The following is a 26633-nucleotide window of genomic DNA, read 5'->3' as shown; positions in this document are numbered from 1 at the left end:
TGCCTAGTTTTGTTTTGTTTTGGTTTTGTCTGACTAGTACAGAGCTTAAATAAGTACCTGTGTAAACCAGACTGTGGTTTTACAGTTGTTCTAAAGAAGCAGTGTTGCACTTTTGTTCAACTTGTATACATGTAAACAATGTGTTTATGGATAATTTTTGACAATGAAAGTCTTCTTTAAGCTGAAAACTTCAGTGTTCCAAATTACGAATCTTGAAAGGTTATGTTGGAGGAAAATGGCCTCATAACTAGAAGAACTGTTTGCCTTATTAGACAGACAGAGCCGTGCAGTTGCTTTTGGAAACCAGCGCAGACAACCAGCATTATTACTGTGATTCATTGAAAGCCTGCCTGGTCACCACCGTCACCTCGTCAGGCCCCTCCCAGAGCACCATCAAGCTTGTGGCAACTAATATGATCGCCAATGGAAAACTGGCAGGTGAGGCATAGGGGTATATTTGTCAGTACTCTGAAAAATCAGACCCATTCCTAGGAAAGTATTTGGTTATTAGGAATATTTCTTTCTTTTTTATATACACTGGAGAAAAATAAATTATTGCTAGCAGTTTACATAATGAAAGTGTTAGTCGCTCAGTTGTGTCCAATTCTGTGTGACCCCATGGACTGTAGCCTGCAAGGCTCCTCTGTCCATGGAATTGTCTAGGCAAGGATACTGGAGTGGGTTACCATTCCCTTCTCCAGGGAATCTTCCTGATCCAGGGATCAAACCTGGGTCTCCTGCATTGCAGGCAGATTCTTTACCATCTGAGCCACCAGGGAAGCCCTCATATTATAAGATGACCATATAATTTAGGCATCTAGACCAGTGCATTTTTAAAGAGTAAAAGCGGTGTTATTAATAATTGCCAGAATAATATACATAAATTGGACAAACATGGGCACTCTAAACGGTAAAACCAGTGAGTGAGATAGTCTTGACTCTTGTTTTCTGGACTGTATTTGTACTGCCAACCCAGGTTACTTGAGTGACAACACTGTAAAACCCTATTTTAATACTTCATTTTAAAATTTAAGTCAGTCATGTCTCCAGTAGGTATAAGATGTCCAAGACCAGGTGAAGTCAGATGGTGGTTTTACCCTTCAGTGAGTCGCCAGAGAGACAGCTCCAGCCTTACTCACGGGGCTGCTGTCTTGTCTTCCAGAGGGCGTCCAGCTGCTCTGCCTGATAGACAAAGCTGCGGATGCCTGCCGCTACCTGCAGACCTACGGCGAGTGGAACCGGGCAGCGTGGCTTGCCAAAGTAGGTGATTCTAATAGGTGCCTGGAACTTTAGGCGGGAAAGTTCAATCTTGAATTTTTGACTCATGATTTTGAAGGTATTTTTTTGGGCTGCAAAGCGGCTTTACAAATATTTTCTTAGCAACTTTCATCTTCTTCTTCTTTGCATATAAATTGCATTTCTTCTTACTGCAAAGTGGAGGTTGCATTTGTAGCAATTAGTGAAAGCAGCTGCCTCCTGTCCCTGCTGGGGTGTGAGTCCAGACTACGTACAGTGAAGAGGTGGTCCTGGACCCGTTGGTCCTGAGGTGTAGGTCCCTGTCACCTCTGGTCACGGTGCTGCAGCAGCAGGGGCTGTGTCATAAAGCAGAGATGAGCTCTGTTTCCTGGTAACAACATGAGATCTGTTGATCTATTTCAACTGAATTCTTTTTTCTTTCAGTATAGTGCAGGGTGTCCTTTTTAACATGAGCATCTTTCTCAGGTCCGCTTAAATTCTGAAGAGTGTGCTGACGTTTTGAAACGATGGGTTGACCACCTTTGCTCCCCTCAAGTGAACCAGAAGTCCAAGGCCCTTCTGGTTCTTCTTTCCCTGGGCTGCTTTTCCAGCGTGGCCGAGACACTTCACAGGTACACCCGCTGTCCATGGCTGGTCAGAACCACCTGGGATTCACCACCTCACGCTCATGAGGCTCTGCCAGGAAAGTGGTAGTCCTTGATGTTGGGAGTGAAGGGAGAAGCATATATTTTAGGTTTATTTTTTAGAAAAAAACCTAAAGGGAGTGAAACAGCCCATGCTTATTCATTATTCTTTTGGTGTAGGAACTTTGCTACTTCTCTGCCAATCTGCTAGTCAAACCTAATAGTTAACTGTTTAAAAAGAATATTTAAAAAGAATTGAGGTCAATTTAGCTTTGAGTAGAACAACTGAGACAAAGGCAGAAAAGCAGTAGGAAGGAGGAAGAACGTGTGGCAAGTTAGAGGTGTCCCCTCTGAGAACCTTGAAGGGAAATTAATGCTTATCACTTACCATAGGACATTTTATTTATTTAAAACTAAGGGAGGTAGGTTGAGGCAGATACGACAGAAAGTTACTTGTGAAATCTGGACCTGGGTTTGTGGATTTTTGTCCTGTCTCTGTAGATCAGACAAGATAGGATTCTTGTCCTGTCTTTATTTCAGTGATTTCACAAATGTTTTATAAGAGTTAATAGAAAACAGCAATGGGTTGGAGCATGAGAATTCTCCTTTCCTCTAAGCTGGGGCAGAGACCAGTGCTGGTGTGCCTCACGCAGCCCTCGGGCTTCTATGGAGAGTATGTACAAGTCCTTGTATAGAAACACTCCCTGGGATGGTCCTACCCCCAGATGATGAAAGCCACAGCTCCTGACGCGCTTTGTGTTCTGTTGAGCAGCATGAGGTACTTCGACAGAGCAGCCTTGTTTATGGAAGCTTGTCTCAAGTACGGAGCCATTGAAGTCAGTGAGGACACAGATATCCTTTGCTGGGACGTGTTTGCTGAGGGGGAACCAGATGCCGTGAGTGGGTTTTAAGCATCCCCGTTGGCTGTGCTGCCTGGGAGGAAAGTATTGTATGGAGAAAAATCTGTGTTCTGACTGCTCAGAGCCAGGAAAAAGGGAGAAATGGGAAGCGACAAATCAGAAAGAAGGTTGTTGCCCCACCGGCATCAGCTGTGAGATAAATGGAGAGCCAGGAAGGGCTGTGAAGTGGAGGGAGCCCAGATTTTGTGATGTTTTGTTTGAACTTACAAAGAAGATAGAGGAACTAGTAGTGTAGGAAAGGTACAGGAGGCTCTGCTGGAATAAATGCACACCAGAATGGATTAAAAAGAAAGACTGCTGTTACCGGCAGGGACGCGCTAACGTGGGACCAGACGCAGCAGCACTTCAGAGAGACGTGTTACCTGGGCAGGTCACGGTGGGCCCCGTGTGAGCAGGAGCATGTCAGTTCTTCCGCCCGTCACTTGAGTCACATGTTTTTCTTTGAAAAGAAGGAGCTTGAGAATCCTACTCTCAGGTCCTTGTGTTTGCAGAGGCCTTGTTGTTCTCCTTGCACTTTTTCTTGAATGGTTACATTGTGGCCTCATATCTACATGTCATGTTTTTATTTTTCTGTATTTTTTTTTAACAGAAAATTGAACTCAGTGTCATGCATCTCGGCACTGGTGGAGTTGGCTCTGATTCAGTGGAGCTGTTTTGGATATCAGAACACAGTGGGACAGGGCTGTCTAACATCCCCAAAGTGAAAGTGATAGTCACTCAATTGTGTCTGATTCTTTGCGACCCCATGGACTGTAGCCCGCCAGGCTCCTCTGTCCATGAATTTCTCCAGGCAAGAATACTGGAGTGGGTTGCTATGCCCTCCTCCAGGGGATCTTCCCAACCCAGGGATCAAAGCCAGGTCTTCCGCATGGCAGGCAGATTCTTTACCATCTGAGCCACTCAGTGAGGCTGGATCTGCCCCTTAAATGCCAACCTCTCAGGCTTGCAAGCAGCTCAAGGGTTTGCACATGTATTTCTCTTCTGTCATCCTTCCCTCTCTACTCCTTAAGTGCATTTAGACCTTGGAGTATCTGAGGGCATGTTAGTTGGGTCTTGTAGGAGGTCGGGCTTTGGGCTCAGCTGGTGCCAGTGCAGGGACATTGCAGATTGAAACCTCACCTCCCCCGCCGTGAGCTGCCCTCCCCCAGAAGAGCTCCCTGTGCTCCTCCCGCGCTGCCCTCCCCTGGCGGAGCTGGTCCTTGTTTCCAGCCTGTGGGAACCTGCTGGAGCCCTCTCTGCCCTTCTCTTCCTTAACTGCAGTTTACAGAAGCTCATCTCTGCTATTTATGCAGATTATGCCCGAAGTTTAAAGAACCTCGGGTTTAAACAGGGAGCAGTTCTTTTTGCTTCAAAGGCTGGAGCAGCTGGCAGAGATTTATTGACCGAACTGGAATCCCCCAAGCAAGAACTGACTGACTGAAGAGTGACCAGTCTCTGTGCCCCAGGGCACCTGGCCTCAAGAGCAGTGGCCGAGGTGTTGGTCTGGCTGTGGACGGTCACAGCCAGACCTACGAGGGTCCCGTCCCCTCCGGGGCCCTCGTGGACTGTTTACCATGTATGCACAACAGTATGTGAGCATTTATGCTATAAGAAGCCAGTCCCAGGACCTGTATTTATCTCAGAGAAAGACAGGAATGCTTCAGATATTGAAAGTATAACATTTTATACTTTGGCAGACAGCTTTAAGAGTCCCTAGAAATGCTTTTCATTTTTTAAAAATTTAAGATCCAAGCAATTGAATTGCTTTTCACATAGACTAGAATTAAATCTGTAGTAAAAGCAGCTTGTGAGAGCTATACTGAAATACGTGCTCTGCCTGTGTGTATATACAGCCATTCAAGGTATAAACAGAGCAGAAACATTTAAACAGTAAAGGTGACTTACCATGGCATTCCTTGTTTTCTTACCTTGAAAACAGAACTGTTCATTTCTTGGTTAGGCAGTTGCTGAATTTTGTAATTTCAAGTGTATAGGCTCTTAGAGAAATTGTAAGCTTTAGGTTTTGTCTGTGGAGTCTTAGATATTTGGGATTTTAGCTCCTTCTGTGATGGGTTACAGTAACCTCCTCTTTGAAGACTCTGTGCTCTAATAATTTTCTGTCTTTGTATTCTTCCAATGACTGAACTATATGAGATGTGACTTATAAATTATTGCTAAAAATTTAAATGTGTGTAACTTACAGAAATGATAAAAAGGGAATTAATTCCAGCCAGGCCTTTGTGTCCTCTCAGCTGCTCTGCATCACGTCGGGTGGTGTGCTGGCGCCTCAGGAGTTGGTTCAGCTGCTCGCCCTCCAGCGCCGCTTTGCTGAATCCAGAACCAGGCTGCAGGAACTCGGGGCTGCAACACAGAACAGGGTGGAACACCTGCGCTGGGGTTCCTGGGTGGGCAGGGCTCAGCTTGTGACTCTGAGTGGTGAGGTAATGGCCTTCCTGTCTTTCCCCTGGACGTCCAGGGTGGCATATGTACTAACACCCACCGGGAGGTGTTTTTACATAGAATCGTAGTCTCTGCCCTTAGATATCAAACCCCTCGAACAGGGAACTGAGGTCCATGGAGAGGAAGGGCCTGTCCCAGGAATGCTTGTTCCCAGGCCAGTGCTTTTGCTAAATGTCCTAGAAGAGACCCAGGATCCACTCATTGGTCCTGTGGCTGGTCACCTTCTTGCCCTTTCTTTGCCGGGGTAGGTGCCACCAAATTTTTAAAGGCCAGAGGCAAACCCAGCTCTCTTTATATTGTTTAGTAGGTAAAATGATTGTGAGGATGGACTTTATTAATTCAGCCATCAACTGGCTAAGGGAGAAAAGAATGCCGGCCTTAGTAAGCAAAGAGAAAGAAGTAGAAATTCCAGCAGAGGGCATTTGAAAGTTCAATGTGCTTGGGATTGGAGGCCAACAGATAGGCGGTGATCTCCTGCTGGATTGTGGGAGTGCGTAGAGGACCAGGCAGAGCAGCTCAGCAGCCAGTGCTGAGCAGAGAGGCCCTGGGAGCCTGCACCGTGTCACAGCCCAGCTGGTTAGGGTGGCAGCAAATCTGGGTCAGGACACAACTCAAAGTCCGGTCCGCGCAGAACCCGAACCGCCCTCTCCCCATGACCTTGTGGGCTGAAAGCTGGAACTGCTCCACTGCTCTCTGGTGAGCATTTGAATTCAAGAGCAGACAAGGGTGAGTGAATCACTTTCAAGAGTCTGACCTTCAGCTTGCTTCTGCATGGAAGCACTTTAAGCACATTGGGTTATCTGTGCTTTAGCAAAGGAGGCTTCCCGGGGTGACACCAGCAGCGGGGCATTTGGAAGGAGAGAGACAATGACTTCAGGGCAGCAGGCATCTCCCTGTGCAGATCGCCCCTGGACGTGCTTGTCAGGCCTCGCTCCTTGGCAGTGAACAGGCTGGGCGGAGCGGGGAAACCGGGGGAGCTTCTGCCAGCGTGAGACCCACCCTCTCGCGCCTCTTGTCGCTCAGCGTTACCTTTTCCCTGTTCTGTTGCTGATTGTTTTGCAGATGGTGACCAGCCCTGGGCCTCCCCACGCTCTTGCTTTAGGTCTTTCCATCGCTTTGAAAGTGGGAGCAGGACATTTTGTTCTCCCAAAACCAATAGTGGGGCAGTGTCAATACCAGCCTCAGGTCCCTCCCAGAGGCACCATATATCAGAAGTTCTCTACAGAGTGGCCCTCACCTCCATAGGAGAACAGTGCCTCTCTCGGCTGTTAATTGCCTGGAGATTCCATCTTGCATGAGGACAGTCTCAGGTGTCTGTGATTCCTGAGCTCGTGATCACGCAGAGTATTTCATTCTCCTCAGCAGCACTTTGCAATTGAAGTCAAGTGTTCAGGTACACACTGGCAGTTGTACTAGAATAAAAGAATTCTGCAAGGCAGAAATTGACAGACAAGTGAAAATATTCTCTGAACCAGTAGGGCTTTATTTCTTTGAGATCTTGCTCACAATTGATTTGACTGACTCAAAGTGACTCATTCTCATTTTGTGAATGAAAGAAGTCCCTCAATTAAAATGTAAACGCATTTTAAATTGGCTCTACCAATACTTGAGTGTTCTGGTGTTTTAAAAAGAAGAAAAGCAAAGGAGCTAGGCTTTAGGAATGCAGTTCTCCTGAGAACTGCTGAACTCCAATTAGATGGGCGGATCCAGTGGACACTTGGATGAGCAGATTGCCCCGCTGTCTTTCCTGTCCTTAAAGGCTCCTTGCATGTGTTTGCTCACAAGACCCACGCAAAATAACGCCATGAAAGTCCCACCTCTCTCCCACTGAGATTTTCTGTGACTGTGGCTCTCAGATGAGTCCCTGCAGGCATCTTGCTTCAGTATTTGGCTCTTTTACCTAAAAAGGCCAACTAACACTACCAAGCCCACTTATTTTTTTTCAAGGACACTGAGAAATAGGACTTAGTCAAGGTGAAAGTAACTGTTCCAAGTACAAAAGAAGGAAAGATATTCTAGGTTCCATAGGTGATTTGGGTTGATTTTTAGCTTTTCTGTTTTCCATGTTTATTTATAGCAAAGTCAAGTGCAGTTAGGCAAGAAGGCTGTTAAAAACCCTGTGATGATAGCTTCAGAAGGACTGAACAAATAGTTAAGAATTTAAGATCAGATAAAAGGATATTCTCCCGTCACTGCAAATGTAGCTTGGATCAGTTTTCCCTTGTGTTTATGGCCTTTTTGAAACTGAAGTAGGGTGGGCTGGTATGGGCGGATGGTGGGGGGCTGCACAGGAAGAGACCTCTCATTGAGACCCTCGAGGTAAAGGGCTGCAAAATGCAAGCTGCAGACCTGATCCCGCTCCTTGCCTGTTTCGTAAATAAAAGTTTTACTGGAACAACCGCGCCCATTTGTTCCTTGTCCGTGGCTGCTTTCATTTGACAGATTTGAGTACTTGGGACAGAGACTGTATGTCCTAAAAAGCCTAAAATATTTTACTGTCTGGCCTTTTATAGGAAAAAATTCACCCACTGCTACTCTAGGTCCATAATGCCAACTTGAGATGAAATTTCAGCTGCACCCAGTTGTCCTTGTGGGTGCAGATCAGTGATCCTCTGACTAGGTGTCCTAGAAAGTGAAAGTGTTAGTCAGTCATGTCCAGCTCTTTGTGATCCCACTGACTGTAGCCTCTGTCCACAGAATTCTCCAGGCAAGAATACTGGAGGGGGTAGCCATTTCCTTCTCCAAGGGATCTTCCCAACTCAGGGATTGAACCCAGGTCTCCCATACTGCAGGCAGATTCTTTATAGTCTGAGCCACCAGGGAAGCCCTGATGCACTGTAACTTAGCTCTTTTCAGAAAGATGTTAGCCTCATCCCAGGACTTCCTGATAACTCAGTTGGTTAAGAATCCGCCTACAGTGCAGGAGACCCTGGTTCGATTCCTGGGTTGGGAAGATCCCCCAGAGAAGGGAAAGGATACCCACTCCAGTATTCTGGCCTGGAGAATTCTGTTAACTGTGTAAGTCCTTGGAGTTGCGAAGAGCTGGACACGACTGAGTGACTCACTTTCACCTGACTCATGGACCCCTGTTCCCATGACAGTGGGTCTGGGAAACTACACACAACATGCATCTCTCAGACTGACCTAGTCTTATTTTTGACAGTTCTGAGTAAACAGATGGTAGTTGATGATAGCTGACATCAACAGGTGATAGAAAATTTTAAATCCAAGAGCTGTTTCATTATCAGCATTTTAAAATAAATCTCAGTTTTACTCCAGGCACCTCCTAACGTGTTCTGCTATAGCAAGAGCTCACTTTATTTCCAATATTTTGACATTCTACCATCTAGAGCCTTAGTGCTTCAGCCAGGGTGAAAGTGAAAGTGTTAGTTACTCAATCATGTCCGACTCTTTGCAACCCCATGGACTGTAGCCCTCCAGACTCCTCTGTCATGGGATTCTCCAGACAAGGATACTGGAGTGGGTTGCCATTTCCTTCTCCAGGGGATCTTCCTGACCCAGGAATTGAACCCGGGTCTCCTGATTTGGAGGGAAATCACTCAGATTGTTTTCTTAAAGAACCACCTGTCCGAGGACAAAATATAATTCTACAGATTAATTTCACTGCCCTGTGGTCTAGAGCTCATACCAGCTGGGAATGTAATTGAACAATAGGCCCTTGCTAAAGTAGCTAATGTTTGGCAAGAATAGGCCAAGGGAAATAGACTGTGTCCCATGAAGCAGTCTGACAGCTGTCCTGGAGGATAGTATTCTAGCGAAAGTGTAACGTTAGTTAATTCAGGGGATGTTAAGAATCTGATCTGCTTGTGTTCTTGGAAATGCCATGGCACATTGCAGAGAGCCAACTGGAGCCCCGCTCCGGCCAGCTGAGTGACTGTCAGTCAAGCCCTGGGTTTTGCTTTTTGCCTCTGCAAACTTGCTCAGGCGTGCTTCTGAACACCAGTGCCCACACTGTGGAACAAAGAGGAAAGCGTGGCCTGGGGATGGTGTGTCCCTGCCATCTAACTGACTGACCTTGGACAAGCTGCCACCTGGGCCTCGTAAGGCCCTGCCTCACAAGGATACTGATACAATGATACTGCCTGCCTCCCGAGATGGTTGAGCGAAGATGACAGGTGACAGATGTGAGGGCTCGCCAGTCTAGACGCTGCTCAGGTCTTTAGAAATTCTTCAGGAACGTGTGTGGTCTGCTTGCGTTCCTGTTCATGAGAAGACAGATGAGACTATCAGCTTGCATTCAGGACTGAGAGTCTTGCTTCTGTGACACAGGCCAGGAGCAGGGATCAGAACGGGACAGGGAGGAAGGGAGCGAGAAAAGGAAGAAGGGAAGTGACTCTGGGCATCCCTAACATCCCCCACTGGCATCATGGAAAACTTGTTTTGAGCAGAAAGGACCTGGTCTGGAGCCAGGGTGGACCTCCTTCTCTCAGTGAGGCATCTCCAGAACCCTGCTCCATCCGCTTCCAGTGGTTCCTCTCTGACCGTCTCCAGGACACTCAGCAAGCCTCCTCCTGCCTGAGACTCACCTCCCCTTCCCGCACCCCAGCCTTTGAGGCCTCCCCATCTCCCACCCCAGCCCTACCCATGGGAACCACCAAGCTCCCAAGTACCGACTGAGCCACCACTGTCTGCCAGGGACTCAACACACCTGGTTGGGGGGCAGGGGCCCTTCCCTAGAACAGGGGGCTGGGATGGAGTGGGGAGGTGAGGAGCAGCCCCAGGCCCAAGAGGGAAGGACACCCCACCCAGGGGAGGCGGAACAATCCACTGGGAGTGGCCTTGAAAGGACACAGCAGACACCAGAGCTGGAGAGGCCCACAGCAGGGTGCCCCACGGTTCAGAAAGGATGGGGAGCAGGCGACACTGGGGGCTCCTGAGGAGGGGCGTCAGCATGGCCCTGAAAGATGAGCAGGCAGGAGCCCAGGGTCTCCAGGCAGATGAAAAGCGCACGGAAAGATGTGGTCAGGACAATGGGCCTACAACCAACTCAAGCAAATGGTTCCATTTTTCAGGAATGTGGGACTTCTCCCCCAGGGCCGGGTGGGAGGAATGTGTGGACCAGCTGCTTGGACGCCCATGAGGGCCCAGCTGGGGGCCAGCTCATCAGAGAGCCGGGCAGCAGCTCCCACCAGCTGCTCCAGGTGGCAGCTGACATCTGCTTCTCTGACAGAGGGGTGAAGAGGAAAGAGCAGAAGCTCCTGACCTGCTGGCCAGTGAGACTGTCCACTGTGGCCAGGCCAGCGCATTGCCCCTGAGGGGAGTTCAGGTCTGGTGGAGAAAACCGCAGCTTAGCCATCTCCCCGCTCCCATGTTAGTCCTGTGGTCTAGTCATAGAGCGTGTGTGCGTGTGTGCTAAGTTGCTTCAGTCCTGTCTGACTGTGACCCTATGGACTGTAGCCTGCCAGGCTCCTCTGTCCATGTGGTTCTCCAGGCAAAAATAGTGGAGTGGGAAGTCATGCCTTTCTCCAGAGGATCTTCCCGACCTAGGGATCGAGCCTGTGTCTCTTACATCTCCTGTACGGGAAGGAAGGTTCTTTACCACTAGCACCACCTGGGAAGCCCTGAGAGCAGTCAGAGTGATGTTTTAGACACAAGATTCTCATCAAATGCTGCCCTGGCCACATCTCTCCAGTGGCTCCCAACACACTTAAAAGTCAAAGCTCTTAACCACGCTTGTCTGTAAGGGAGGCCCTGCATTATCTAAGGGCTTCCCGGGTGGCGCAGAGGTCAAGAATCCGCCTGCCAGTGAGGAGACACAAGAGACACACGTTCGATCCCTGGGTCAGGAAGATCCCCTGGAAGAGGGCACGGCAACCCACTCCAGTATTCTTGCCTGCAGAGTCCCATGGACAGAGGAGCCTGGCGGGGTACAGTCCCTGGGGTCACAGACGAGTCGGCGTAAGTGAGTGACCGAGCAGTGGCAGCGGCTGTGTTGTCTAGCCCCGCCCACTAACTAGCCTCTGTCCATGACTCTGGCCTTGGAACGTGCTAATCCACTCCGCTTCAACACTTTTGCACTGGCTGTGCCCTTTGCCCGGAGCTCGCTCTCCCTCCGGTCACAGGGCTCACTCTTCCCTCCCCAAGACCTCTGCTCAAATGTCACCTCAACCTCAGCCGGGGCCCTCTGATCTCCTCTTACAAGCAAGGTCCCATACTCCAGTAACCCTGATCCTGCTTGCCTTTTTCCAGAACCCCTGGCTTCCTCATGAGATTGTAGGCTCCATGAAGGCAGGGCTAGGTCAGCCTTGTGCTTTCCTGAACCCTCAGATCCCAGCAGAGGGTCAAGCACACAGAAAGCCCTTGATAAATAAATGCGGAGTGAAAGGATGCGTGGAGAAGGGGGCCTGGGGGGGGCTGGAAGAGTAGCAGGAGGGCTGGGCTGTCCCAGTGAGAGGTGGCAGGGAGCGTCTCCTCTGAGGGGCCCCTGAGACCTGCTTCCTGTCCTCCCCTCCCCGGCCCATCATCTAAGATACTGCCTGGGTCTCTGTCCCGGGTCCCCTGTCCAGGAGCCCGTGCATCTTGGTGGGACCTGATCCGTGTCCAGGAAGGGCCTCGAGAGGTCTGCAGAGTCATCTTGGCTGTCAGGTCCGCGACTCACCTTCCAGGCAGGGGCTGGCCTGCCCTTGTCTGGCTTCCCACAAAAGCAGGTGGAGGCGCGGTGCCCTTGCAGGAAACCCACACCCATCAAAGTCTCCTTTCCTGTGAATGGGCCTTTGCTCAGTATGAACATGTGCCGAACCTCCATCACTGTTGTTGACATCCCTGAGGAAAGGATGTGGAGGCCCCGGCCTCAGTCTTCAGGAGCCTGAGAAATGACAGAGCCACAGAGGGCAGAGTGGGCCACTGGGGGAGAAAGGTCAGGATGCCAGAGGGGAGGGTCCTGGGAGCCCCTGCCTTCGCAGCAGGAAGCCGGTGTGTATGACTTATTTATTACCGTCCCTGCCTCGGGGCAGTAGTCATGTACGGATATGAGAGCTGGACTATAAAGAAATCTGAGCATGAAAGAATTGATGTTTTTGAACTGTGGTGTTGGAGAAGACTCTTGAGAGTCCCTTGGACTGCAAGGAGATCCAACCTGTCCATCCTGAAAGAAATCAGTCCTGAATATTCATTTGAAGGACTGATGCTGAAGCTGAAGCTCCACTGCTTTGGCCACCTGATGCAAAGAACCGACTCATTGGAAAAGAATGTGATGCTGGGAAAGATTGAAGGCGGGAGAAGGGGATGACAGAGGATGAGATGATTGGATGGCATCACCGACTCGATGGACATGAGTCTGAGTAAGCTCCAGGTGTTGGTGATGGGCAGGGAGTCCACGGAGTCACAAAGAGTCAGACACGACTGAGCAACTGAGCTGAACTGCCTCGGGGCAGGGGGCGAGGCAGGTGGGGACGATGAAGAGGGCTGCTTTCCGGAGGCAGAGGCAGAGGCAAGCCAGCCTCGCTGCTCTTGCAGGAGCACAAGCTGGAGATAGCAGCTCCGCTCACCCCAGCCTTGTCCGGAGCCCCATTGCAGTGCCGTCATCAAGGTGCTTTGGGAGAAGACACGTGAAAATGGGGATTTTTCTCAGAAATGCCATGTGCAATGCGCTCTCTCCCACGACTCCACAAATCTTTAATAAAAGTAGGAAATTCACCTTGTGGTTGATGCAACTAGGCTTTTGGGAGGAGGCTGGACGTGAGTGGAGGCTGGCACAGTACTGAGACGGCCTTGGCCCATGAGACGGGAACAGGCTCACACTAAAGTCCCCAGGGAAGGGCCTGGACTGGCTCGGACAGCCTTCTGAGACCAGCCTGGCACCAGCCTGGTCCTCACCCCTAGGGCACCAGAGGCCTTCCCATCTGACTGGGCCCTGGGGTGGCCCCCACATTCTGCAGTGTTCCAGAAAGGTTACCGACAGGTGTTGGGCAATCGTGTTCCAAAAGTTTCCATTTTCCCCTGGCACCTGCAGCAGGACAGGCCTCCTCACACATCTTTTCCTCATCATATTTCATTTCCTTTAGCACACGGTATCTTATTTAAATGCGATTATCTGAAAACTTACTAACTGAAGGGTAGTTACTAACTGAATAGTATCTCTACTGTGGTTGATGAATACAGAAAAAACAAAAAAAGCACTTTTGAGAGAGGAAAATGATGTTCATTGCTTTTTCTTCTCTGAAATCTGTAGATAACCAAGATGCAATCTGTCCAGGAAAGCCGGTACTTCACTCTGTACTGTGGGGAGTGAGGGAAGCCAGGAGGGGGTCGCAGGCAGAGCAGGCGGAGTGACCCCTGAGTGCTGTCACCTGCCACCTAGGTGTGCTGGCTCTGCCCACTCTGTCCCTCTCAGCAGCTCTTTGAACCCCCTGAGCTGCTCCTCCATGGAATCTTGGCCCTGTCCCCGGACTCCCCACCCCACGTCTGACTCCTGGTTCTGCCTTTGCTAGTTCTGTTATCCCTGACCAGCGAATCTAGTATCCCCACGCCTCAGTTTCCTCATCTGTACAATGGGTTCGATGATAGTCCTTCCCTCGTTAAGTTGAAAAGCTCTTGGGACACAGCTTGGCAGGATGAATACTGACGAATATTGGCTCTCATTTCTGGTGCTGTCTCGGGGGAGACGGTTGTTGGTAAGAGACTGGAGGCCCCTCTGCTCCAGAGGGAAGCTGCGTGCTTTCCTGGGGGTTCTGAGAAGACTCACCTCCTCCCCTCTGCGTTCTCACAAAGAGCCCAGTGAGGATCAGAACATCCCTAACGTTCTGATTAATGAGGCTCCAAGTGTCCCTGGAAAACGTCCTCTTCCTCTCCATCAGCGGAGCCCAGGGAGGTGTCTTGTGTTTTGTGAGCAGGAGTAACTCTGCCTGTGTAGCTCCAGGAAACTCAGGTTCTCTGTGGTCTCATGAATCATCAGGAAGGAGCTGGGAGAGAACCAACGTGCTCATTCCACTCCCCCCACAACCGGCAGGGTGTCAGGGTTCCCCTATAACACGCACTGGTCTGCGGTGAGAGCCACACAGCCCCAGCCTTCAGACCCAGTTCTGCCCTCAGATCTCCGCTGCCCGCAGCCCTGCAGCCCCCTCCCCGCTTCGCTGGGGCGGTGCCTGCCGGGGCCATCTCCACAGCCAGAGCCATGTCTCCTCACCCCATCTGGCTTGGAGCGCCCCGTGGCCTTGAGCCCTGAAAACAGCTTCCCAGTCCCGGGGAGATGTTGGAGGCCTGGATGCCTGAGCACGAAGTGGAGCCAGGGAGGAGAGGGAAGACAGAGGGAGGAGGGCCGGGAGGAGGGAGGAGACCTTTAAAGGGCCGTCCTTCTCTGGGTCTAGCCCGGAGGTCCACATTTTGCCCCTGTGGAAGGAGGGGAGGGGTGCCGTGTCCCCTCCTTGAGCAAAGAGGCCCATGAGAAGCCCTAGCCTTGAGTTCTGAACCCAACTCAGAAAACCACAGGAGAGATGAATCCTTCCCTGAGATGTCCCCAGAGCACCTGGCCTCCTTGCTGGCTCACCCTAGGGACTGACTCCACAAATATTTGTGGAGAAAAACATCTGCGGAGAGAAAAGGTCCTAATAGAGGACAGTCTAAGGTTATTTCCTCCAAAAGGCGATGCCAAGGAACATGTGCAAGAGATAGTCCCTTGATACATCCCTCAGGAAAAAACTCAGCGGGGGGTGGGGGCTCCAAATAATAAAGTCTCTTAAAAAGGAGGCAAGAATTAAATAATTCAGGAAAACAAGATAGTCTAAAGTCTCCTTGTCACAATGCACATAGACACCTAAAGGCTCTGAGAAGTCCTGTAATAAAGAATCCTGCGTAACTGTGTTTCAACCAACAATAGCTAAACACACTTAACCAGGAGTGCCTGTCTCCCCTCTTTGCTCACCCTCTCTTTCTCCTCTGCTGTCTCCAAGCATCACGTGGAATCTGTACTGAGGACTGGGGTGGACATGGTCCCCTGAGATACGTGGAGATTCATGCAGGGTATGGGATGTCATTCTCAGGGGTCAGAGCAATGACTCCACACTCTCAGCAGGATTTCTGGGACTTCCCATGTGAAGGGACCAAGGGTGACCCAGGGACTTGCAGGAGGCTGGCCCTTGAGCCACACAGATGGAGCCTTCCCAGAACAAGCCTCAGGGCTCTCCTTGAACTGATCTGCCCTCAGCTGAAGCAAAAGGATTTAATGTCTTTTCCCAGAGAGAAACAAACTCTTTTATACACACAAAGCGAGGATTGAGATCATCAAACAATTTCCTCCAGGTCTAGAAGTTTCATGAGAAGGAAAGAAAACAAAAACACTTCAAAAAACAAAGCAAAGAGCAAACCCTGAGAACAGAACACACTTAATGAGATTGCTCAGCCCTTGGAGTTTCTGAATAATTCATGCCACCGCAGCTTTCTTTCCACTTTGTTTCTCAGGCTCCCCGGGGGTGGGAAGCCAGCCTTGTCGTGGTCTCGTCCAAGCGGCCATCCTGCCTCTGCTCACAGGCCTCCTGGGACGGGTGCTCACTACCTCCCAGGCTGTGCCCGGAGTGGGTCATAGGTTCTGCCACTAGAATGGGCATTAGGTGACAGCAGGCTGCCTGCAGAGGCCCCTCACGTGGCAGCCGCAGTGCGGTGTAACAGCTGAGAACCTGAACCCTGGGTCAAACCGGCTAGTCAGAATCCCGGCTCCATCGTAGCTGTGTGCCAACAGGCAGCAAGCCATGCCTCTCTGAGCCTCAGTTTAGTCCCCTGCCAAATGGGGGTGGTGACTTATACTTACCCCCTAGGGCTGTTGACTGGTTTGATCTCCTTGTAGTCCAGGACCCTCCAGTCAATCCTAAAGCAAATCAACTCTGAATGTTCATGGCAAGGACTGATGGCTGAAGCTATAGCTCCAATACTTTGGCCACCTGATGCAAAGTGCCAGCTCACTGGAAAAGACCCTGATGCTGGGAAAGACTGAGGGCAGGAAAAGCAGGGGAAGACAGAGGATGAGGTGGTTATATAGCATCACTGATTCAATAGACATGAACTTGAGCAGACTCCAGGAGATAGTGAAGGACAGGGAAGCCTGGCGTGTTACAGTCCATGGGGTTGCAGAGTTGGACATGAGCCTCCCTGTCTCTTGGAACCCTATGTGCATCTGTGGCTGTCAATGGTGGGGAACCCCTCCTAACTTCTCCCCGACTCTGCTTCCAAGCCTCTCCTAACTTTTCCCCCTGAGCTTCCAAGTTCAGGGCCTGGGGAAGGAGCAGTGTATCCCAAAGGGCTCCCCAGAACCCCTGGAGCCACTTTGTCCGGCAACAAAGAAAGTCCATCCCCAAGGTGATTACAGAGTTTCCAACCACTTCTAGAAACAGAGCCAGCTCATGACTTCAAGAACACAATGGCAGGTTAGAAAAGCAAAGAGACAAAGGAAAACCTCTAAGTTCCATCACAACCCTGAGTTCCCGCTCACTCAAGTTTTTGAGCCAAACTCGACTCCCCGTGAAATTTCGGTCTCTCGTGCCTCAGCCGGCTGGTGGGGACATGAATAGCATAGCTGTGTCTGAGAGGTGGGGGCTCTGGCTTTTCACAGGGTAACAAGAGAGGCTTGGTGAATTTCAGGGCTGCAGCCCAGCCTCCGAGCTCCCAGACCTTCAGGCCATGATCGAATCCAACTCAACACAGAGAGAGCCCCACAGACACACATGTCAGCCTCTGCCAAGAGGAAGGCCACGGGAACACCTGCTGGAGACTCGGGGAATTGCTGACTCCCTGTAGGGGCTTGAATGGGATCCCCCTCCCACCAAATTCATGTCCACTTGGAACCTCAGAATGTGACTTTATTTGAAAATAGGGTCTTTGCAGAAGTAATTAGACCTTGAGATGACATCATCAGACAATGATGGTGTCTTTATAGGAAGAGGAGAGAACACAGAGGGATGAAGGCTTTGTGACGACAGGTGGAGATTGGAGTGATGTAGCTGCCAGCCACGGACGCTGAGGCTCACTGGAAGGACAGAAGCCGAGATGTGGCAAGAAGGATTCTTCCCTGGAACCTGCGGAGAAAGCATGGCCCTACCAACTTTGATTACAGACATCTGGCTTCCAGAATCCCAGGAGAACAAATTTCTCTTGTTTCAAGCCACTAAGTTTGTGCTTTTTTTTTTTTTTTTTTTTTTAATGGCAATTCTGGCCAACTAAGACGCCTCCTCTGAGCAAAAAGGAGGACTGGGAATTCCTCAGGGACCTCAAGCGGTAGGGCCAATGCCCTCCTTCTTCACCTGGAACGGTAAGAATTCTGCTTCCATTCCCCCGTCCTCATCTCCTGGCCAAGTTGGAGGAGGCTTTCTGCCTTTGTTTATTTTGTTTGCCTTTGTTTCTGCGTTTGTTTTACTGAATCCGCTTTGTCAGGGAAGAGTCCACAGTTCCAGAAACAGAGGAATGGTTTTCAGTTGCACTTCTGGACTAGAAATTTCACTGTCAACCAGGTTGACATAACCAGGCTCCCCGCCTTCTGTTCCCATCTTTCCAGAAGCACTCGTGATGCTTTGCTGGCCTTTCTTTCCGAGGCCCGCTGTGGATTAGGGAAAACCATGGACAGCAACAGTTCCAGCACCCACAGCCCAAGGAAGCCCTGGGTAGTCAAAGCTATCCAGACCCAGGATTCTGGCTCGGGGAAGATTCCAGTGTCTGGGATTCTTTGTGGTTTTAGCTTTCCAGGCTTCTGGAGCCGAAAATCCATTTTTCCAATTTATCCCAGTATGTGTTCCTTAGAACTGTAATGTCCTGCAAAAATATTAATAAATATGTTTTAAACATCATAGTCAAATAAGTTTAGAAACTGCCAAAATAAACATAGTTGAGCAAATTACTGTACTGCAGACCTTCTCGGGACTTTTCATATGTCATATACAAATTGAGTCCCTTCAAGCAAAGGACATGGTATTCAAGGTTACCAAACCCGCTTGATCACAGGTCCTCTCTGCATTCTGCTTGCTTTTAGCCAGTTGTGCTTTGTTGAATTGCAACAGTGAAGATGTCCCTCCCTTCCTTCTCTGCTACCAGAGCTTCACTTCCAAGTTTAAAAAAACCACTTTGCTCCTGTCTTCCCCATAAATGTAACTATGTCACTGAACCCCCTAGGCTCAAGTTAAATGGCATGAAATACCCTCCATCATCTAGGGTCAGGCCACGCCTCTCTCTCAGCATCTGTTCTCTGCACCTTACAACGTGATCAACCCAAGACACCTGTGATTGCTGACCATGTGACATAGTCACAGCTTGGCCCTTGCTGTCTGGGATGCCTTTCCTGCCTCATCTGCCTGGAGAACATCTACCCATCCTCACATCCTCAAGACTGAACATCCTCTCCCACCTCATGCCTCCCACTCCCCCACCACCCAGATCAGGTGCCCCACCTCTGACCCCACATATTATATCATGTTCCCAAGCCTCTCAGGGTCCCTCAATCCCCTTTTGTCTGCTGAAAGCTTCACTCTGGTTCTCAGCCTCTCTGTCATCACATATCAGTTCAGTTCAGCCACTCAGTCATGTCCGACTCTTTGCGACCCCATGGACTGCAGCACTCCAGGCCTCCCTGTCCATCACCAACTCCTGGAGTTTACTCAAACTCATGTTCATTGCATCCAGCAATCTCATCCTCTGTCGTCCCCTTCTCCTGCCCTCAATCTTTCTTAGCATCAGGGTTTTTTCAAATGAGTCAGCTCTTCGAATTAGGTGGTCAAAGTGTTGGAGTTTCAGATTCAACATCAGTCCTTTCAGGTATAAACCCAGAAAAAAACCATTTTTGCCACTTGAAGAAAACGGTAAGATTCAGTTGCCCTGGTTCCTCACCTGCATGGTCTCTGGACCGCACTGTGCACTGTAAATGCCACATAAGCACCCTCCCCCAAGGCAGCCAGAGAAGGCAAGTCACTATTGAATCTTCCGTTGGCTTTGATAATGCTTGCCTTGCATTAGTGAGCAAAGGAGCAGACACAGTGTACAACAGGGAACTTGGAAATGACCAGCAACGTCAAAGTCAGCAGCTTTTTTTCCCCTCTAGATATGTTTGTGGTTACAATATTTTAAAAATGAAAACAGACAGTGTTGCTATAATTTTGACTAGTTGGCTGGTGGTGTTTGGCTGGTTCCTGGGGCAAAATGAAGTGTATACCCTTTTCTGTTTTGGAAAGAACCGTGAGCAACTCACTTTGTGTTGCTCGATTTCAGCACAGATTAGGTTATGATGGACGATAATTTTTTTCTGTGATCTGATGACTGGGGTCCACAGGCTCAAAAACAAATCAGAAAGTCAACCATAAGTGCCAGTAAGACTGTTGGGGTGCAGTGCCAAAGCCCACCCTATATTAGGGGGTCCCAGGGCAACAGGCTCAGCGAAGTAAGCCGTAGCCCCTGCTCATCACCTGCTGTCTGTTGGCCCAGAAATAGTGCCATCGGGGCACCAAGTGTCCGAGCTTTTGATCTTTCTAAAGAAGCTGCAAGTCCAAATAACTCCATGAGATATCCAGATTTTTAAACGTTGGCTTGAGTTTTAAAAAAAAAAAATCCAGTGCATGCCAAACAAAATACCTCTCTGGGCCAAAATCAGCTCTTGTGCTGACAGTTTGTGACTTCCATAATCATAAAAATAAGACAGCATCAGCATCACGCTTCACCTCTTAGCTTTACTATGTTAAAAGGCAAGAAATTTTTTTAAAAGCTAAAAGATATGCAACTCTTCGGAGTACCCTGGTCTCTCTGAGCTACGGAGGCCCCTCCCTGATACACTTGTGCTCTGAGAGTAGGGTCCCAGGCAGTTCTGCCTCCCTCCTGGCTCTCGGATATGTGTGTGTAAACTCCTTTTTAAAAAATCACATAACCACCCAGCCTTGTTCAGCTGGAGTCTCGAGAGCTGGGGTCTGCGTGTCTGAGGTTTGCACAGTACCCCCAAGTGGCTTTAATGTGCGGCCAGGATTGAGTTTATTTGCTTATCCCTCTGTTTTCCTCCCATCACAGCGAAGGCAACTAAGAGTTGACGTGCCTGCCAGGCTACCTGCCTCATAAAAGACCCCGATGGCTTACAAAGGTCCATCTTCTCAGCACAGGGGTGCGTCCACCTCCTCCTCTTGCCGACTCTCTGGACCCTTCAGAGATGAGTGAAGACCCAGGCAGGGCCTTCCTCCGTCACTGGCTGGCTGGCTGGAGCACTTTGCTATGTGATCTGGGTTTCCCTAGTTTAAGCGCAGTCGTCATTCTGATACTGACACAGAATTCTGTGAGCAGCTGGTCAGCCGTGAACACAGCACACGTGCATACATCGTTTTCTGGGCTTTCTCCTGCCCCTCGTCCTCTCTCTGTGTCCGAGTTCTTCACCTGCCCTCTGCACGAACACCCCCACACTGCTTCGAGCAGACCTGTGCGCTGGGAGCTGTTCCCCCCTCCACCCTGGCTCCTGCCTGTTGTCACCAGAACCTTGTGGAAGGCTCTGTCACCCTCAGATGCTGAGTCCCGGGGCCATGTCTGGTCCAGGGCACAGTGAGGGCACATGGCTCCACTGTGGATTGGCAGTCTGTGGGGAGGAGACTGATCCTCGTTACGATGTTGGTCCCATCAGTGTCCACCCAGGGAAGCAAGTGGGCGGTGAGCGCCTCAGCCCTGATCTCTCTGGTCCCAAGCAGGCTCTGCCTTTCCCAGTGTGACCCCCACCCCCCCAGATCCACACGGCTGTCTCCCTTCTCCTCCCTCCCAGTCTCCACCTGGGCAGGAACCCTCCACCTCTTGCTTGGAGCTTCTTGTCCGATTTTATGCTCTTCTGGCCCTTGGGGGATTATTATCTCTCTGACTGTGTAATGATTTTTCCCACAGTAAGCCCCAGAACACCACCACTGCTATCTTAAAGTTACCACATTTTTATTTATGAGTTTTTTGTTTGTTTTTCGGTTGCTTTTTTTTTTTTTTTTGGCTGTGTCCGGTCTTAGTTGCAGCATGCATGATCTAGTTACCCTGACCAGGGAATGGACTCTGGCTCCCTGCACTGGGGGCACAGAATCTTAATCACTTGATCACTAGAGAAGTCCCAAAGCTACCACATCTTTCATAAGAAAGATCCCCTCCCAGTGGTCTGACATGTTCAGGGTACACTTAGGGATAAGGGGACAACTTAAAATGAAAGAAGCATTGGATGTATTTGAAACAGCCAGGTACTAGCAAAGAGGTATTCACACACGAAGAGCAGGCAGGAAGAAAGAATGCCCATGTACATTGTTCATTTAAAAAGCCAGTCACCAAACAATACATAGTATGGTGGTTTGTGGTGCCTCAGACGGTAAAGAATCTGCCTGCAATGCAGGAGACCCGGGTTCGATCCCTGAGTCAGGAAGACCCCCTGGAGAAGGAAATGACAACCCACTCCAGTATTCTTGCCTGGAGATTCCCACGGACAGAGGAGTTTGGTGGGCTACAGCCCACGGGGTCACAAAAGAATCAGACATGGCTGAGTGACTAACGCTTTCACAGAGTATAACAGTATCACACAGACTGACATAAAATATTCAGCAGTCTTTAGAGCAAACACTTGTCAGTGGTTATGTGTACACAGTGGGTCTGTGGTTTAAGACATTTACTGTGTTATCTATATTCAAAACATTTTTAAGAATAAAATGTCTCATAATAAAAGTCAAGTTTAAATTCTAATAGTAAAAAGACTTAGCCCACCAACCCTCAACCTCCGTGAGGTCTTTTTTCTGGGTTCTCCCTGCAGCTCCCGTGGGAAAAGGGCATCCCTTCTCCTCCCATAGCCCTTGGGACCACCTCCTTCATAAGACATGTCATCACACTGTTTTATAATCCTCTCTCCCTAAGCTGTGCCCTCCTGCCTATCAGAACACCCAGAACGTCCTCTTCAGGGAACTCATTACCATTATGACTAATTAATTTCAGTGGAATTCATTTTTCTGTGCAATTTTTGGTCTCCTATCTGTCTTTCCTACTGGACTGTATCAGTAAGGGTAGAGACCAAAGACCAAACAGCCAACAAAGTCTGCAGAATTCATAGTTGGTGCTTGATAAACAGTTGCTGTATAAGTGAAGGGGTGAATCTATAGATGAATGAATTCAAATCAGGACTGTCTTGAAAAAGTCCAAAGCCTTTCCCCTGATGCTGCCAGTCATCAGATGTGTCTCTCCAGACTGCAGAAATCCTGCTCGATAGCAGAGGCTCTCTGTCAGTTACTGGAGTGGCACACACATCACCCAGATCAGAGAAAAAACTATGTGTCCCCAAGGAGTCTCAGCAAAACCTTGAACGGAATCCACCTGTGTGCTATGGGAACCCAGCTTTCTCACAGCGCTGAATCTAAGGATGAAATAAAAACCAAGTAGTTGAACTTCTGCATTTTCATGTATCATTTTAATTTTAAAGATGTGTGTGTGTGCGCGTCTGCTTAGTCGCTCAGTTGTGTCTGACTCTTTGCTACCCCATGGACTGTAGCCTGCTAGGCTCCTCTGATGCACAATATGATTTTTTTTTTAAGTCTATTCCTCCTCTGAAATTCCATGTCCAAAGCAATAGCAAAGGTTCTCACCTGGAGTATGCATGAGCATCACGTGGAGGGTTTATTAAAATGCTGAACCCGGCGGCCGCCACCTGTTTCTGAGACAGGTCTGGAATGAGCCCCGAGAAGCTGCCCTCCTGGAGGCTGGTCCAGGCCCCAGGAGGGGTCATGGGGCAGAGGACCCTCTGGCCTGCTGAGCTGTTGCGTGGCCTAGAGGAAGTCGCTGTCCATTCTGAGCCTCAGGTGCCCTGCAAGTAAAAAGAGAAGCCTTTAGAAAGGAGTTTCTGGGCTCCACTTCTGTCCTCTGATTGCATCGGCCTGGCCCAGCCTGCTCTGGGCAGCAGAGGGCAGCAGAGACCGGGAAACGGAGAAGAGTCAGGCAGCTGGATGAGTCCGCCGAACGCTGCATGGGCGCTGAGTCTTCTGTTTGTTCCTTGGTGGCCCAGACGGTAAAGCATCTGCCTGCAGTGTGGGAGACCCTGGTTCGATACCTGGGTTGGGAAGATCCCCTGGAGAAGGAAATGGCAACCCACTCCAGTACTCTTGCCTGGAAAATCCCCTGGGTGGAGGAGCCTGATAGGCTACAGTCCAAAGGGTCGCAAAGAGTCAGACTCGGCTGAGTGGCTTCACTTCCTCTGGTAACTCAGTGCTCCAAACACTGCTAGACCAAAGGACAGAAAACTTTCTAATCCGTTTGCCCTCTCTTGTGACCAGGAGAGGTGAATTGCTGCCTTATGTGGAGTTTTTTTTTTTTTTCCTGAATCACCTTTATAGCCCTGGGAAACTGAGGCCTTGAGAGTGGAAAAGAAAAAGGCCCACAGTCACAGTTAGTGGCAGGTCAGAATAATACACAGGCCATTCACTGCCTCCTGTTCTAACTTTTGCATCCCCTCCTCTCCTGGAGGAGAATCAGGCCAGGTGGGGCTCTGGGGGCCTCTGGATGGGGTGTAGGACAGACATGAGTGGTTTTTTAAGTCAGGCCCCATGAGTCTGGAGCCCTCTCCATGTGCAGCCAGAAAAGGGGGTACCCTACAATGATCTGACCCCAGGGCCCCCAAACATCTATTCAGAGACAGCAGGCAAGTCCCAGTCTGCATCTCCCTGCTGGGCTTTAAACAGAGAATTCTGTCCCCTTCCCCACGAAGGGCTCGCACTTCTGAGTCACTTGATGGAGGAAGGGGAACGGGGGAAAAACACACAGCTTCCCAAGACCCTCCCCCGAGACCCTGTTCATCAGGTCTGGGGGCAGCCCTGGGACCTCATGTTAAACCCAGGCTGGTCCTCACCTGAAGGATCAGGGTGCAGAGGTTCATTCAGGGAGGATGCAAGAAAGGGGGCACGGGCTCAGCTGTCCCCATGAGGAGGATTCCTTGGTTCTGGTAAATTCCTCCAAGAGCCTCCTAACTTCCTGACATTTTGGAGGCCAGGACAAGCGTGAACGTGGAGGCCCCAAGCCATGTGTCAATTACCATTCCTAATCAAGATAATAAGCTGTGAGATAAAATGTGTTATTTTTCTACCTTGATAAATATCTTCCTCCAGGTTTGAACTTAAGAATCTTGGGAGTGGGCTGTCAGGACACGGCGGTGTGGGGAGCCAGGCTGTGGCCCATCCCTTGGAGGTCCACCCCCAGCTTTTTGTGGGCCCACTGGAGGGGTCTTGCACATGTGTGTGAGGGCACACGAGCATGTACCCACCAGCCTCACGTGTCCAAGTTCTGTCCACCGCCCCCCCCCCCCCACACATCCAGCTGCCGTGTCACCCGGAGGAAAACAGATGGAGGGGGACAGGCACACACAGACCTGGGGCCAATTCAGGACTCCACGGACACGAGATGACCTCTGCAAGGACAGGACGCAGGCCCCGCCCCCAGGTCGGAGACTCCGCCCACAGAGGGGCATGGCCCCAGGAGGCAGCCCAGATGCCCATTCCCGCCCGGGTCTCCCACCGGACAGCCTCAAGGGGGCGAACGGGCTCCTCCTTCCGTGGAAGACGGAGGACTGTGCAATGACCGCTGTGCTTTGCTCCTCAAAGGGCGGGGGGCACCTCTGGGCTCCCGGAATCGCCCTGGGTGCAGACGCCCATCGGACCCCAGGCTCCCATCTGCTATCAAAGCAGAATGTAGACCTTCAGCTGATTCCTGCAGGCAGGATTCTCAGTTCTGTCCAAGAGGAAATAGATATGGATTCAGGAGGCTGCTGGGGGACCCGCGGAGCTTTCTAATAAGAAAATGGTTGACAAAGCTATCAAGTGCCATCACCCGTGCCCAGCCCTAGGAGGCTCTCAGAGGCCCGGGAAAGAGAAGGCCAGCTCATCTGCCGCCAAGGAGACATCTGGGCCTTGGAGCCTCCATGTGGTCAGCTGCCCCCACCACGCACAGCCTGGGGCCTGGGCCTCCCCCTAAGCCCACCTGGGCTCTGACAAGCTACCGGGACTGGCTTGTTGAAGTTCCATGAGCTTTGGGTGTCCACAGCCTGATTGTGGGGGCTTCCATAGTAGCTCAGCTGGTAAGGAATCCACCTGCAATGCAGGAGACCCTTGTTTGATTCCTGGGTCGGGAAGATCCCCTGGAGGAAGGCATGGCAACCCACTCCAGTGTTCTTGCCTGGAGAATTGCTATGGACAGAGGAGCCTGGCAGGCTACAGTCCATGGTGTTGCAAAGGGTCGGACACGACTGAGCGATTAAGCCCAGCACAGCACAGCCTGACAGTGAGGGCTTTCCAGAACCTCAGGGAAACCTGACAGGACTGATGGGGCTGCAAGTCCCCAGAAGGTTCTAATTCACATTAAAATGTTAAACTTAGAAACATTTTTTAATTCATTCAGTCAATAGGTATTTACAGAGAGCCTCTTCCCTTGGCACCACCAGACTCTTGTCCCCTATAGCTGAGAGAATGCCACCTCTCCCCCACATCTTCCCTCCCTCCTCAGATCTCAACTGCAATTTCATTTCCTTGGGACACCCTAGCCAAAATGGCTGCCACCTCCAGGCCCTCTCCACCATATCCCCTCACTTTGCTCCATCTCGACCTTTACCACAGGCGCCTGTGTGCATTTATCTTACTCACTGCTGTGCCTCTCCTTCCAGAATGTAAGCCTCTGCCCCTCAAAGCAAGGGGACATATCACGATCACCCCTTCCTCCCCAGTGTTGCTGGCACATAAGAGGCTCAAGGAATAGTTATCAGATGATGAATGAGGCCATGACGACTTACTGATTCATTGTCTCTTCCAATAATAGGACAATGGGGCAGGCTCCTGTTGGGAGAAAGACAGCATTTGAAAAGAGGGAAGGTGTAGGTGGCGGAAGGCCCCAAGCTCTGCAGACCTGGAGTGGCTGGCTGCCAGCCCCTCTCCAGGGACACTCTCCCATGAAAGGTAGAGAGGAAGCGAGATCAAGAGAGCTCACCAGCGGGGCGTCCTCCCTTGTGAGGAAGGATTCAGGGCTCAACATGCTTCCTGGGGCCGGGTCTGTACAGGCAGAAGGAAGAGGCCGGGTCGCTCCCAGGCGGGGCCAGCCCGAGGCCTGGCGGTTTGCAGGAACCCTTCCTCTCCAGCCCCTGCTTGTAGGTACTTGCTCTCTGGCACACCATGAATTGTTTTCTAGCTGCCTTGTGAGGAGATTAAGCTTTCATTTTAAAAGATGAACAAAAAAAGTCTCTTGCAAAGGCTTGAGTAGAGCTGACCCCGAGGAGGGGCGGTAATAGCTGATGGGCACTACGTTTGTCTAATTAATCTTCTTGTCAACAAAGTTGTTCTTCACCGCTGCCAACCCTGACATCACCCCACAAGCCTGCCGCAGTGGTTCATACCCAGCCACAGAGGCCGCTTCCGACCCACCCTGAGCTTATCGACTCTCCCCCTGCCCCAAA

General features: G+C 50.4%; 1 protein-coding gene and 1 long non-coding RNA gene across 6 annotated transcripts in view; one reads left to right on the top strand and one right to left on the bottom strand.

Moving 5' to 3' along the window:
- WDR11 (WD repeat domain 11) overlaps positions 1 to 5008 on the top strand; it is a 54574-nt gene extending 49566 nt beyond the window's left edge. For all 3 annotated transcript variants that reach the window (XM_043475287.1, XM_043475286.1, XM_043475288.1), the window contains 5 exons: positions 273 to 438; positions 1163 to 1260; positions 1723 to 1868; positions 2653 to 2732; positions 4066 to 5008. In XM_043475287.1, the coding sequence (XP_043331222.1) occupies positions 273 to 438; positions 1163 to 1260; positions 1723 to 1868; positions 2653 to 2732; positions 4066 to 4220 (645 nt within the window). In that variant the 3' untranslated portion in view covers positions 4221 to 5008. The remainder of the gene's footprint in view (positions 1 to 272; positions 439 to 1162; positions 1261 to 1722; positions 1869 to 2652; positions 2733 to 4065) is intronic.
- A 12355-nt stretch (positions 5009 to 17363) lies between these two features.
- Positions 17364 to 26591, bottom strand: LOC122446753. Of its 3 annotated transcripts, none has more exons than XR_006270994.1 (6): positions 26171 to 26591; positions 25977 to 26019; positions 24564 to 24922; positions 24048 to 24252; positions 22792 to 23009; positions 17364 to 17992 (listed from the first exon to the last, which is right to left on the bottom strand). It is a non-coding gene; the product is annotated as an uncharacterized LOC122446753 (long non-coding RNA). The 3 variants fall into 3 exon arrangements; XR_006270993.1 differs by having other exon boundaries at positions 24048 to 24235; XR_006270992.1 differs by having other exon boundaries at positions 24048 to 24922.
- Positions 26592 to 26633: the final 42 nt, after the last annotated feature.

This window comes from Cervus canadensis, chromosome 8, assembly GCF_019320065.1.
Source record: "Cervus canadensis isolate Bull #8, Minnesota chromosome 8, ASM1932006v1, whole genome shotgun sequence".
NCBI lineage: Eukaryota > Metazoa > Chordata > Mammalia > Artiodactyla > Cervidae > Cervus > Cervus canadensis.
Note: the sequence above shows the minus strand (reverse complement) of the source record. Positions and strands in the feature narration are given on the sequence as shown.